Below are 13,772 nucleotides of genomic sequence, written 5' to 3'. Positions count from 1 at the left end.
GGAGCCCTCGAAGTCTGATGGCTTTTTTTCCGCTGCCGCTTGACTTTCTCTTTCTTAAGCTGTTCAAGGAGATGAGCTTTTTGTTAAACCGAGAGATGCCTTTTACTTCAAAGGGTCCAGCTTAGAAAAAGTGGGCAGCGTCACTGCAGCGCAGCCGTCTCCGAAGAGCCGGGGGGGAGCGGCTTGGGATGGGTCTTCTCCTTTTCCTTTGCTGGAAAGGAAAGAGGATGGGAAAGGAAAGAGGATGGAGGGCACACGTAGGTGTGGGGCGATGCCCAGGCCCTGGAGGGGACGTGCTGCAAGCTGCATTGTAGCTTCTCGTCTCTCCTTACGGCGGTTAAATCCTGGTGGTATCTGAGGTTTGACTGGGGGATTCTGGGCCATCGTTTTGGCAATTACTTAATTGCCCTCCTTCCAGCTTAGCGCCCGCTGGGGTCTCCCGGCTGCTCTTCGCATCCCCGGCCGCAGCAGGCTCTGGTTTCACCCGGCTTCGCATCGGGTTCGCTGAAGCTGTAGAGAGGCCAAAATGTCACGGTCACGCCACAAAAGGGGTGTAGTGGTTGGTTTGTCGTTGGTTTTTTGGATTGGTCCCGTCCTCCGTCCCCCTCCCGCCCCCCGCCCCATGCTGGGTTTTAAACCAAGTGTATTTCTCACTACCTTCATTCCTGGATTGTCACCTCTGTATGTCTCAAACTCATCCCGTTGGTACGGCAAACCGTGCCTTGCAGGAAAGATTCCTAGGGCTGTTCCTTGCGCTCACAAGATTCTGGCTGAATGGCAGGGGCAACTTTTAGCTGCTTAAAACCCTCCTAAAACGACTCATCTGATAGAACAGGCTGGATTTGCGTTCAGATGCTGACCCTGGGGCAGCCAAGATACCGCCAGTCTCCTGTAGAACAGTTGACGTTGCAGAACTGCCTCTGCCGCCGGGTTTGTGGTCGCTCTTTGGGGGTTCCCGGGTGCCGGCGTGTGACGGAGCAGGACACGGGGAGGGAGGAGCAGGGCTGGAGGCTCGGCGTGTTGTTTCGAGGCTGCCGAGGCAGGGCTGTGCGGGGAGTTCCTGCTCGTGGGCGACGGGACGCTGCAGCCGACTGGCACGGTCCCACGCAGGAGGCTTTTACGCTGCCAGACTCTAACGGGAGCTATTAATTCCTCGTTCCCGTGAGTGCCGCGCTCCTCAAACTGCGCTGGGAAGTAAAAAAAACTCCAGTTAACCTTTACGGCTCATGCTTTCTGGACACTCGCTGCAAACATCCACGTTTATCCCTGTCTGGATACGCTCCGTTTAATTTCTCTGGAAACCATAAGCTCCGTCTGCAGTAAGGTGGCAGCCGTATCCCTACCTGATGGAGGAGATGTACTCGCCTTTTTTGTCCATCGTAGCTGGGCAAAGCAGATTTGAACGCAGGAAATGTCTCGTCAGGGGCTTGCTGGTGGCCCGGCTGCTCCAGCTTGGCTGAGCAATGGTTTTGTCCGGGCTCTGGTGGCCGGCGTGGGCTGACACTGTGGACGGAGGTACGGAAAAAGGCTGGATTTGGTCAGGGAGGAGAAGGAAGGGCCCTGGAGCAGAGCTTGGGGCTGAGGGGCATGGCCGCTGCTGAGGCTGTGTGGGGCTCTGCGCTGACCTCCGTGTCTTTTGTGCTTTTTTTCCAGTGCGCAAACTGGCGCCCAACGAATTCCCCCACAAACTCTACGTGCAGAATTACACCTCGGCGGTGCCGGGAACGTGCCTGACCATCCGGAAATGGCTCTTCACTACAGAGGAGGAGGTTCTTCTCAATGACAATGACCTGGCGGTCACCTACTTCTTCCATCAGGTGGGTGCCCAAGAGCTGTAATTTTTTACTGGAGGTAGGGTGACATGAATCCCTGGCTCCCAAAGCGTCCTTTGGCGTATTGGCAACGGAGTGTGAAATTGAGGGCCAGTCCTGCGCGGGTACCTTCAGCCTCAGGGCCGGCCGAGGAAAGCAAAGCGTCGTGACTCAGTGAAGAGTCCCCTGGTCTGATCTTCTGGGTTTCCTTTCCCTTTTTCTCTTTAGGCTGTTGATGACGTCAAGAAAGGCTACATCAAAGCAGAGGAGAAGTCCTACCAGTTACAGAAGCTGTGTGAGCAGAGAAAGATGGTCATGGTGAGTTATCCTACCTGGCCTCTTTGCTTTCCCCCCCTGAGACACAGGCCCAAGTTGCCCAGAGAAGCTGTGGCTGCCCCATCCCTGGAGGGGTTCAAGGCCAGGTTGGACGGGGCTCAGAGCAACCTGGTCTGTGAAAGATGTCCCTGCCCAGGGCAGGGGGTTGGACCAGACGATCTTCAAAGGTCCCTTCCAACCCAACCCATTCCATGCACACAGCCTCGGAAAACCCGTCTTGCTTGGAAAGCGGTAACGGTGGAGAGCTGTGGGGGTGCGGGCTCAGCGCAGGAGGGGTTGGCAGGCCGTGTGGACGCAGGAACGCCAGGCACAGGGCTGGCCTGTGCCCGAGGGTCGGCTGCTGCGTGAACCAAAACCACCCCCTCGTGCCTGGCGCATTGGAACATTGTCCTTGGCAAGATCACCCATTGACTCGGCTCCAAACAAGGCAGCGATAAAACCTTGTGGGTTATTGCCGGTGTTGAAAGGTGAGGTGCTTAACGTGTGGTGTAGCAATCCTTCACCTGCAGCCCTTCGGGGACGGCTCGCTCTTCCAAGTAATTGAGAGGCAAAGGTCTCCTCCTGCCTCTGAGATGGTGGTGCTGGGCCAGCCGAGGGAGGGGTGGGTCCTGGCCCGCTCCTAATGCGAGTTGCTGCCCCCTCGGTGCCGTAGTTTCTTTTCGTCCATCAGAAGTCTTCCCAGATTGCAGATCCTGTGTCAGAGCTCGCTGTCTGGTCAGGGATTTTCTGCCTCTTACCGCTTTGCCAAGCACATGCCGGGGGCTTGGTACGACGGGATGAGCCTGCCCGGCGTGGAGGGGATGCCCTGGGCTCATCTGCCAGACGCGAGCTTGGCCGCAAGATCAAAGAGCGGAAGAATCTGACTTGTAAATAACTTCCTGGGTTGCTGGAGGCTGCCCTTTCCCTGCCTCGCTGCAGCCCTCCGGCCTTCTCCCAGCCAGCCCGACTGCTCTCCGGGAGCTGATGGGTTTGGGATTCCCTTCTCCAGCTTGGCCGGCCCTGCTCAGACTCTCCTCAGGGCTGGTCTGGCTGCGGTAGCTCCGAGGGGTCCCTGCTGGGGGGACTTGCGTTGGGGCGGACCCCGGAAAGGTCGCCTGAAACGCTAAGCCAAGAAGGTTAATTATTAACTAATGATAAAGATTAGTAAATAGACACTTCCTCCTGCGGGTTATCTCATGGCTGGGTTGTTTCTGCCCCACTCCTTGGCCACCAGAGAAAGATCTGAATCTTCGGAAAGGGTATATCCCAGCATATATATACACACACACACACACACACACACCCCCCAGGTGCAATAGGTCAAGAAGACAACGTCTGTGTCCCAAAGAGCCTGTGAAGCCAAAGTACTTCATCCTCTACCTCCCCCCCATGCTCTTAAGGGTCCTGCTTGGAGCACGGTGCTTGAGGATCTGGCCCCTTCCTCCCCTCTGGATGTGCGGCTTTTTCCTTGGTTAAAAAAAAAATCACTCCGGTCTTTCTTGTAGTTCTGCCCTACGTGAACCTTTCTTGGTGCAACATAAAGTTGCTTCTGCCACGTCCTGAGCTGTGACTCTGAGCTCCCCGCGCTTCTCCGGTGTCCTCACTGCGCTACGCTCAGAAACAAAGAGCCAAAATACCTCTTTGAACCTTTTCATTGCACGGGCATCGAAGGACTCTGAGAAACCCGGATCCTGCATCGGCCCCTTTTTCTGGTCTCAGCTTCAGCCCGTAGCGAGGACGGGGGTGGCTCAGGCCAGAGCGGGGCTCTCGGTCCCGGGGCTGCTTTAGCTCCTCGCTCAGATCCGTACCATCCCGGGGGAGCGCGTCTGTGCCGATCGGCCACTGCCTCTCTCCTGGGAAAGGGGTTTTGGTGTTGGAGGCTGCGAGGAGCTCTGTGCTTATCCATACCTGGATGGATCCAGGGTTCGGAGAGGGGAATGAGCAGCTGAGGGGTCTCCTTCCTTCCCCGGCACAGCCCTGCCTGGGGGTTTCGGTGCCCTTTGGAGGGGATCCAGCCTCCCTGGGCTGGGGTAAAGCCAGGGATTTCCGAGGGGGCGATTAGCACCAGGGGGTGCGAGGGGCGGAGGCGGTGGGGGAAGCAGGAGGATGCCGGGCGGGTGTGGGGTGGTTCCCTTCCCTTCCTCCGAGCAAACCGACGCCTGCGGCTTTCTCTCCGCAGTATTTAAACATGTTACGGACGTGCGAGGGTTACAACGAGATCATCTTCCCCCATTGCTCCTGTGACTCTCGGCGGAAGGGACATGTGATCACAGCCATCAGCATCAAGCACTTTAAACTCCACGCCTGCACCGAGGAGGGGCAGCTGGAGGTAAGGGGGGGTCCTGAGGAGCTGGGGCTCCTCGCCTTTGCCATAGGGACGCAGCACCAGCGCCCTGTCCCCGGAGCTCGGGGCGGGCTCGGGACAGCTGCTGAGAGGATTTTGGCAGTGGTTGGGAGCGCAGGGCTTTACCTGGCTGCTCTGTGGGTGTTGGCGTGGGTCTCCCCTGCTGCTTCCCTGGCCCGTACCTGTCCCCGGGCGTCCTCGTTCCCTCTTGGCATCACTTTTGCCACCTGAGCTGCCCTAAACCTCCCCTTCCTCACGGTCCGCTGCCCTCACCCGGGTTTTATTTCCCTTCAGAACCAGGTAATAGCATTCGAATGGGACGAAATGCAGCGGTGGGACACGGACGAAGAGGGAATGGCATTTTGTTTTGAATACGCACGAGGAGAGAAGAAACCCCGATGGGTTAAAATCTTCACCCCCTATGTAAGTACCCCTCTTCTTTGCAGCTCTGCGAAGGAAAAGCCCGGAACCTGCTTGTTTTCCCTCTCGAAGCTGGAGGAGCAGCCCGTGCTCCAGCTTTTGGGGTGGGAGGAGACGCGGGGGCCGGTGGCCACCAGGAGGAGCCCGCAGCACGGGGAGCGCCGGCCAAGGCGAATGGGTGCCAGGGCGGCTCTTGGGGCTGCTGCCGCTCTGAGAGACGCCTCTTTCCCTTCGCAGTTCAACTACATGCACGAGTGCTTCGAACGGGTCTTCTGCGAGCTCAAGTGGAGGAAGGAGGTAAGAACCCGCAACCGCAGGGAAACGGCTTCGCCTTTTACGGGAGGCTTTTAGCGGCGAGCGTTTCTGCCCGGTCCTGCAGCAGCGGCTTCTACGCGGAGTAATCGGGACCCTTCGAGGAGTGAGACCGGGTGTTTGGGGAGCGCCGGGGTGGGACGGCTGGCTTTCAAAGACCCCGGGCTCGGTAGGTGGAGGGCGTTTCGTATTGCAGCTGGAGCGAGGTGCCGGGAAAGCCTCGTGCAGGCGGGACTGACCAGGATAACCAGTTCCCCAGGCTGCGCCGCTGCAGCCGCTCGCTCCCCGCCGTCGGCTGTTGAATGCAGATGGCGAAACGTCCGTCCTCCGCAGAGACGATGCGGGTTGCTGAATTATTCAGAAAGGGTTGTGAGAGCCTCCGTCGAAAAGCTGCCGAGAAGCACAGGGAGGTTTGGGGGGCTTTTTGTTCTGAATCGCAGCCCGAGGTGCCTGCTCAGCCTCCGCCGGTGGAAGCTGCGCTCAAGAGCTGACTCTGAGCTCCTCTCCTCCCACCCCAGGGAGATATTTTGTCACCTCACGTCCATCTGCTGCTCCTCCTTGGGGTTGCCCCACATCTGTTGCTCCGCAGGGACTGCTCCCGTCAGCTCCGCTTGCCGGGAGGAAGCAGAGAGCCAGCTGGAAAAGCTGTGTGCAGTCGGCTCGCTCAGCCGGCCCCAGGGTGCTCTGGCCTGGGTTTGTGCGGCTACCGAATCCCCATCCCATGTCTCTGCTGTCCCGGAGATGGCCCTCTCCCTCACGGCATCAGAGATAAGCAGCTGTTGGAGGTTGGATCCTCCCTTGCTACCCTTGATCCCGTCGGTGCTGTTGGCACCAGCCCTCCGCTTTCCGCTGGTGGCTCCTTTCAGCCAGGTGATGGATTCGGGTACCTAAAATAGGGCTTAAACGCGGCAAGTCTGAAATGGTGATCCGGGAAAATCTGCCCTGCAGCTGCCGGCTCCTAAATATGGGGGGATGCCTCCCTCTTGCCTTACCTGGAAGTTTCCTGCCTGCTGGGCATCGGCCCGTGGCGGGGGTGTTGGTGCTCGTCCTCGGCATGGCCGGGGTCCAGGCTCGGCGCCGCGCTGGCGTGGGAGGCGTGTTGGAGACGCGCAGAGAGCGCAGGGCCTGGACCGCGGCAGCCGCGCTCGCTGGAGGATGTAACAGCGGGATGGAGGAGTGTAAACCTGGAAGAGTTTCCCAGGAAATAAGAAAACGGGATTTTTGGCTGGCCTTAAGCTTCAGGGGTGGAAGCTGAACCTCCCATGAGTGACAGGAGACCGGCAGGCAGGGGCGAGGAGACCTCCTGGTGCTGGGCTGCGCTCCAGAGCCTGCGGAGACCCAGCTCAGCCCGTTTATCCCGTGGACAACTGCAGGAACAGCCGTCAGGAGTCCCCTGGAGCCCGGACCCGCTTTGTCCTGGCCCTGAGCCTTGTAGCAGGGAGGACGCGGGGCTCGACAGCGTGTGGTTATAGAGTTCGGCCGAGGAACTTGGCTGTGGGGTTTGTGCCCCAGCTGGAGGTGACCTCTCTGTCCCTTGTAGGAACAAATCTTTGTGGCTCGCTTTGTTTCACGCGGTAGAAGCTGCCTGCGTGGGTTGCTGAGATGATTCTCCAAATCCCAGCTCCTCTGTAGCTCCCCCCGTGTCTGACGTCCGCGGAGCACCCTGGATCCGTCCCGATGCTCTCCCAGCCGCTCCAGCACCAGCTCTTCAGTCTCCTCCCGTGTCCCCGGCTCTGAGTTTTTTATTTATACCCCCTTTTTTTTTTTTTTTTTTCCCCTTGTGAAGGTGGAGGAGGAAGCAACAGGCAAGGATAACAAGAACTGCAGTAAAGACAATATGTGCAGCAAGGTAATCGGGCTGAAACCGAACAGCATCTGTGCTCTCTGAGCCGGTCTGGCTGCTCTGCTGCCGACGTAGCGTCTCTCCTGCTTCTCCGCTCCGGTTCCTCTTAGCGTAGGACGGTCTCCTTTCCTCTAGCGGCTTCTCCTTGGAGGGAACCCGCCAAGTTAAATCCCCCGCTGCCGCTCTTCATGGCGTGGAGACGGCTTTGCGCTTAAAGGCCTTTTTTCCTGGCTTGGTCCTGACTTGCCGCTCTCCTGGACTCCGCCGCGCTTTGGATGACCCGGGACATGACGCCGCCGCAGCTGACGGCTGAGACGCGAGCGGCGGCTCCCTTCGCCTCCCCGGAGGCGCAGTTGTAAAGGGGACAACCGCTTCTTTTAAAGGACCAAAGACTCGATCCTGCAAGCCGCAGGCTAGTGGCGTCTGGCTTTTCTCTTCTGTTTTTCTGCAGCAAAGACCTTTAGGGGACTGACACACGCCGTTTGCAGCGCTGCTTTAACCGCAGGGAGCAAAACCGCTTGCGTTGTAGCACCTCCTAAACGCACCCCTCTCCTCCTGCTGCTCTCTCCCCGGCCCTTTTTGCGTTCAGCTGGACAGGATTTAAAGCTGAACACTTTAAATTGCTTCAAGAGGCGCCAGGAAGCGTCCCTGAATCCTCTAGGATATCTCCTCGTAGGCTTTTCTCCCAGCGCCTTTTGCCGTAGCGTACGCACGGACGAGGCTCGCCGGGGAGTTGTGTGACGCTGCATAAACGCCCCGACGTGGTGCGCACCGGGAACCGCGAGCTCGCAGCGTCCTCGGCGGGGGGCTGCGGACGTGCCGTTCTGCCAGCGTGGAACCCGGCGCTCTGCCCTCCTCCCCCCGCTCCAAATCCTCCTCCTTTTGCTCGGGCTTCGGAAATAGCTGCGGGTTATTTAAGTTGTCGGAGCGAAAGCGCAGTGGCGTGTGCGGCGAGGCCGAAAGTTGTTAACCCCGGCGGTACGGGTAGGTGCTGCTCCCGGGGAGGAGCTGGGTCGCCTTGGCTAGAAAGTGTTGGACATCAAAGAGGGCAGCAGAAAGCTGTAGTAGACGGTGTGGGATGTGTCACCGGTGTGGGATGTGTCACCCGTTCAGGAAAGAGCCGTGAAAGGCGGGGGTGTGGGAGCCTCCCGCCCTGTGTGATACTTCCTCTGCCGCACAGATCTTGCCCGATGAGGCTCCCCGCCATCGCGCCGGGGTAAACCCTCAGCCCCCGAATGCGCGCGAAGGAGGCTTTTGTCTGCGTGTGTTCCTCCTGCCTTGCCCCTTCCCACTTAAAAGCGGCTGTTTGATGTCTTCTCTACAAAGCCCGGAGCCGCCGGGAGGGATTCGTTCCTGCTGCCGGCGGGTGAACGGGGCGGCTCGGCAGAACCAAAGAGCTGCCGTTCGCCTGAACCGCGCTGGGGCTCCGCTCCCCTTCCCAAGCGCTCCGCTTCCCATCCCAGCGTTCCTTCCGGGGCAGCCCCCGACAAGGGCCGGAGGATTCTCTGGCTCCAGGAAATGAAACGGCCTCGTCCGGGCAGCGGCTGGAGCCGGTGGGTGAGTGGGGAGAGCTGGGGGCTGTGCCGCAGCTGCTGCCTCCCAGGGACGGTTCACGCTTGTCCCTCGCTCATCGCCAGCAGCGAGGGACCCAGTTTCCCCCCAGGGAGGAGGAGGAGGAGGAGGCAGGGCGTGAGGGCATCCACGATAATAGATCTGGAAGTGGAAACCGGGGGAATTGCTTTTTCCTTCCCTCTGAAATGGTCCTGGATACTAAACATCCCGGTGCTCCCCTGCCGGGGAAACGTTTTTTTGGGTTGTTTTTTTTTTCTCCCATTCAGTTTATACGCATCCGCCCTTGGCAGCAGCTCCTGGCACCGTCTCCCCACCCCCGGCGTGTGCTCCGTGGTCACCGGCCCCCCCCAAACGCTGCCTCTTCCCACCACCCCCCCTCCCCAGCATCAGGCTGCCGAAGCGGGAGCGTTTCTGACCAGTCGCTGGCTCTTTCTCTCTCCCCAGGGTGAAATAAAACGATTGATGGAATTTGGCAGCTACTTTACCGATATATTTAGTGCTCCGTAAACTGCTGGCTTGCCTTTCCCCCCCCCGCCCCCCCCCGCCCCAGCAGATGCTGGTAGATAGTGCTGCGTGCGCCGAGGAAGAGCGGGGTTTGAGCTTCTTTCTTCTTGCCGAGAGCCCGGCTCCTTGTCGGACCCTCCTGCTCCCCCGGGGACGCGGTGGCTCCTCTTGTGTCCCTTCTCGGGCTGGGGGGGGGCCGGGGGGGACGCTGAGGATGGGAGGAGGCTGGCTTATTGCAGGTGACAAGCTCCCTTGGGGGACGTTGGGGTGGCTCGGAGCGTGTAGGTGAAGTTGTGGGACGGGAGGGAGATGGTGCCATGGGGTGGGGGCTGTCACCTGTGACCCCCCAGGGCCTGGTGGGGGGGGGACACGGCGAAACGGCTCCGTCCTCCTTTCGCGAGCAGCGGCTCGGCTCGGCGTAGCTCTCGCAAGCGGAATTTGGGTTATTTGCAGCCTTCGGCCCTTTTCTGGAGGGAGGGAGGGTTGCAGAGCCGGGAGAGAGCGGGGCTTCCTTGGGGGGTGGCGGGGGGGGGGGGCCCTCCAATTCCCAGGCGTGCTCCTGGCCTCCTTCCTGCCCTCCTTAATCTCGGAGCCGCTTCCCCCGCGGGGTGTCGTTTGCCTTTTCCTCCGGCACGGGGAGGCTTCGTTAGCGCCGGAGGCTTCGTTAGTGCCGGAGAGGAGCTGGGATGCGCTGGATCCCAGCGAGCGCCGTGGCTCTCCACAGCGGAGAACCCCCCGGGGGGGGGGGGGGCAGGGGGGGTCCCTGGCGTGTCCAAACCCCCAGCTCATCCTTCTCCCCTCGGTTTGGGGACTGCCCCCCCCCAACGTCATGGCCATCCTCGTGCACGGCGCATCCCTGCGGCATCCCGGACCGCTGCGGTCTGGGCTGGATGGAGCTGGAAGATGCCGGGGGGGGCCGGGTTGGGGGGGTGTCCAGCACCCCGGTGTGACGCCGAGCAGGCAGGCGAAATCATCGTTCGGGGCTGAAATATAAAAATACCGAAGGGTGACACCGGTGCAAGCCCCTAGAAGCCGGGCGGATGGTGGGGACGTCTGCCTGGGCCGGGGGGGGTGGCCACGGATTTAGGGTGGGACGCAGCGGGACCGTCCCTTGCCTTCTGGCATCGTTCCCATCCGGAATCGGAGCCAGCCCCGAGATGGGCAGCAAAATCGCCCTGGCTCGGCCGGACCCGCCTTGGGGGGGGGGGGGGGGGGCTCCCCCCAACCACCCCTTCCCAAAGCTCCCGCAAGCCCACGGCACATCCCCGTCCGGGATTGGGGGTCAGAGTCGTCCCCCCCCCGCCGGCTCCCGTGAGTCCCGGCCCTCCCGGCTCCCACCCTGGGCTTGAGCGAAGGCCGTGGCCATGCCCGGGGTGGGGGGGGGTGGGGGGGTGGGGGTTAGATCCTCGCCCTCCCCGGGTACCGGCCAGGATGTGGCAGTGGGGACTTGGGGCCTGGGACGTGCCCCGGTGCTGGGGACATCGCTGTGAGGTGACGTGGGGATCTGGGGGGCGATTTGGCTGTGAGCCCCGGCCTCCCCCCCCCCCCCCCACCAACCCCCCCCCAAAGCCAGCTCCTTGCCCCACAGCCTCCCCGAGCTCCGTACCCGTGGGGCTGGGGGCTCGTGGTGGCCCCAGTGGCTGGCCCCAGGCTGTCACCCTGGGCTGGGGACAGAAGACACCCCCCCCCCTGCCCCGGGATGTCCCCCCCGGTCCCTTCTGCGGCTGTCCCCAGGCTGTCACCCTGGACTGGGGACAGACAGACCCCCCCAGCATGTCCCCCCAGTCCCTTCTTTGGCTGTCCCCAGGCTGTCACCATGGGCTGGGGACAGACAGACCCCCCCAGGATGTCCCCCCCGGTCCCTTCTTTGGCTGTCCCCAGGCTGTCACCATGGGCTGGGGACAGACAGACCCCCCCAGGATGTCCCCCCAGTCCCTTCTTTGGCTGTCCCCAGGCTGTCACCCTGGGCTGGGGACAGACAGACCCCCCCAGGATGTCCCCCCAGTCCCTTCTTTGGCTGTCCCCAGGCTGTCCCCATGGGCAGGGGACAGACAGACCCCCCCCCGGGTCCCTTCTGCAGCCGTCCCCAGGCTGTCACCCTGGGCTGGGGGTGGACAGACACACACCCCCACAACCCCCCCCCCACCCCCCCCCGGGTCCCTTCTGCACCCGCAGGGCTGTGGCTCGGGGTGGCAGGAGAGCCCGAGCCAGCCCCCCCGCCCCCCCCCCCCCGGTTGCCAGCCCTTTTAATGTCCTTTTTCTTCTCTTTCAGAACATCTTTCAGATGGTCAGGTCACAGCAGAGGGACGCGGCCACTTAGCCCCTCGTCGCGGAGAGAACGTGACACCCCCCCCCCCCACCCCCCCCCCACCTTCCCCCCCCCCCATTTCCCCAATTAACACTTAAAATTCTGTTATTGTATTAAAGCCCTTAAACTAAATATTATTAATAATAATACCATTTGTGAACGTCAGTGTTTCTGGAATTCGGGGGGGGGGGGGGAGCGGTGCTGGATGGCAGCCGAGCCGCCAAAGGGCGGGGGGGGGGGCTCCGTGTGTTTTCCCCCCCCCACCCCAGGGTCCCGCTCCGGAAGACGGACTCTTGCTTTTATTTTTTACAACTGGAACTGGAAACGTCGCCCGTTTGCACTGGTCCGACATATGTATGTAAAATAAAAAAAAAAACAAACAATAACCCCCCACCCCCCCCTGACCCCCCCCCCTCCAAAGCTATATATACAAATTCCGTGCATGTATAGACATATGTATATATATATATTTCTTTTAAAGTTTCACGGCGGGTGGCAGTACCTTTTTTTTTTTAACGCCTGCGTTTTTACACGCATCCCCCCCCCCCCACCCCATCCTGGTTTGCGTTTTGGTTTTTTTTTTCAAAAACACCTGACTTTAGGGGGGGGGGGGGGGGGGGGGGCGGGAAACAACAGGGAAAAAAAACAACAGGGAAAAAAAACAACAGGGAAAAAAAACAACGGGAAAAAAAGGAAAAAGAACAGGAAAAAAAACAGAAAAAAAACCAGGGAAAAAAAAAGGAAAAAAAAAACAGGAAAAAAAAACAGGAAAAAAAAAGGGAAAGAAAAAAAAGGAAAAAAAAAAAGGAAAAAAAGCACCCCCAGCCCAAGCGATGTCGCGGGGGACCCTCGGCGCCTTCACCAGCCCTTAACTTTATTATTTTTTATTTTTTTTGGCCTGCGTTTTGGGTCCATTCTGGGTATTTCGAGCGATGGTGGGGGACGTCGGGCTCCGGGAGCGAGCGGAGCCCGGCTGGGATATGGGATCTGGGGGGTTCCAGGATCTGTCCCGTCCCCCCCCCCACCCAGTCCCCTCGCCAGCGCCGACGCAGGGCGGGGGGGGCCGAGACCCCAGGTTTTTGGGGAGAGCGGCCACAGGGGCTCGGGGCGGCGGGGGGGGGGGGGGCGAATGGGGCCCGGGAGGAGAAATAAGGCGGAAAAGCTGCTTTTTTTTCATTTTCAGGCTGGTTTCCGTACGGTGTGTGTCGTCCCCCCCCCCCCCGCCCCCCCAGCAGCCGTGGGGCTGGGGTCGGGGGGGGGGGGCTGTGTGTGGTATTTGGGAGATGCTGCTGCTGCTGCTGCCCCCCCCCCCCTCCCCCCCCTTGGGCAACCATCTGGGAGATGCTCGTGGCCCACAGCCCCCCCCCCCCCCCCCCCCCCCCCCGCCACCGGGCACAGTGGGTGTGGGGGGGGGGGACACGATGCCGGGGGGGGACACATTTCCCTGTCGGTGGCTCAGTTTTCCCTTTTCTGACAATATTTCGGGAAGAGGTTTCTCTGCCCCCTCCCTGGGAGAGGCCACGGGGACGGGATATCGGGATGCTGGGATGTCGGGGCGGGGGGGGGGGGAGGGGGGCTGGAATGCCGGCGTGCCAGGATGCTGGAATGCCGGGAAGGTTGGGATTCTGGGATGCCGGGGTTCTGGGACGCCGGGATATCAGGATGCTGGAGTGCCGAGATGCCGGATGCCGGAATGCTGGAATGCTGGGGTACCAGGATGCCGGGATGATGGGGTCCCAGGATGATGGGATGCCAGAATGCTGGGATACTGGGATGCCGGGGTGCTGGGATACTGGGGTCCTGGGATGCCAGGATGCCAGAATACTGGGATGCTGGGATACTGGGGTCCTGGGATGCCAGGATGCCAGAATGCTGGGGATACTGGGATGCAGGGATAATGGAATGTCAGGGGTACTGGGGGTGATGGGATTCCGGGATGCCAGAGTGCTGGGATGCTGGAATGCCGGGATGTCGGGGTACGGGGTGCTGGAATGCCAGGGCACTGGGATGTCGGGGATGCCGGGATGCTGAGATGCTGGAATGCCAGGGTGTTGGGATGCTGGGATATCGGGATGCTGGGATGCCAGGGTGTCGGGATGCTGGGATATCGGGATGCTGGGATGGAGGGGGCTCGGTGGGAGCCTTTGGCCACTGTGCCCCATCCCCGCTCCCTCTCTGGCGCTGCCGGGGGAGATTTAGGGGGAAAAAAAAATAATGGCCATAAAACCCCAACGGGGAACACGCCGTGTTGTTCCCCCCCCGCGCCATCCCGATCCCATGGCCGGCATTCCAGCCTCCGCGTGGGTGTGTGTGTGGTGGGGGTCAAACCCCCGGCCGGAGCAG

The 13,772-nt window shown here is 60.8% G+C and overlaps 1 protein-coding gene across 2 annotated transcripts in view; it reads left to right on the top strand.

The window, feature by feature from the left end:
* The window catches only part of SNX27 (sorting nexin 27), a 32,147-nt gene extending 20,646 nt beyond the window's left edge, over positions 1–11,501 (top strand). Inside the window, exons 7-13 of one of the 2 annotated variants that reach the window (XM_054182622.1) lie at positions 1,654–1,817; positions 2,040–2,129; positions 4,306–4,455; positions 4,765–4,893; positions 5,128–5,187; positions 6,989–7,051; positions 11,394–11,501. In XM_054182622.1, the coding sequence (XP_054038597.1) occupies positions 1,654–1,817; positions 2,040–2,129; positions 4,306–4,455; positions 4,765–4,893; positions 5,128–5,187; positions 6,989–7,051; positions 11,394–11,441 (704 nt within the window). In that variant the 3' untranslated portion in view covers positions 11,442–11,501. The remainder of the gene's footprint in view (positions 1–1,653; positions 1,818–2,039; positions 2,130–4,305; positions 4,456–4,764; positions 4,894–5,127; positions 5,188–6,988; positions 7,052–11,393) is intronic. The other variant, XM_054182623.1, reaches the window with a different exon arrangement.
* The last annotated feature ends 2,271 nt before the right edge of the window (positions 11,502–13,772 follow it).

The sequence above is a fragment of the Rissa tridactyla genome, chromosome 23 (genome assembly GCF_028500815.1).
Source record: "Rissa tridactyla isolate bRisTri1 chromosome 23, bRisTri1.patW.cur.20221130, whole genome shotgun sequence".
Lineage (NCBI taxonomy): Eukaryota > Metazoa > Chordata > Aves > Charadriiformes > Laridae > Rissa > Rissa tridactyla.
Note: the sequence above shows the minus strand (reverse complement) of the source record. Positions and strands in the feature narration are given on the sequence as shown.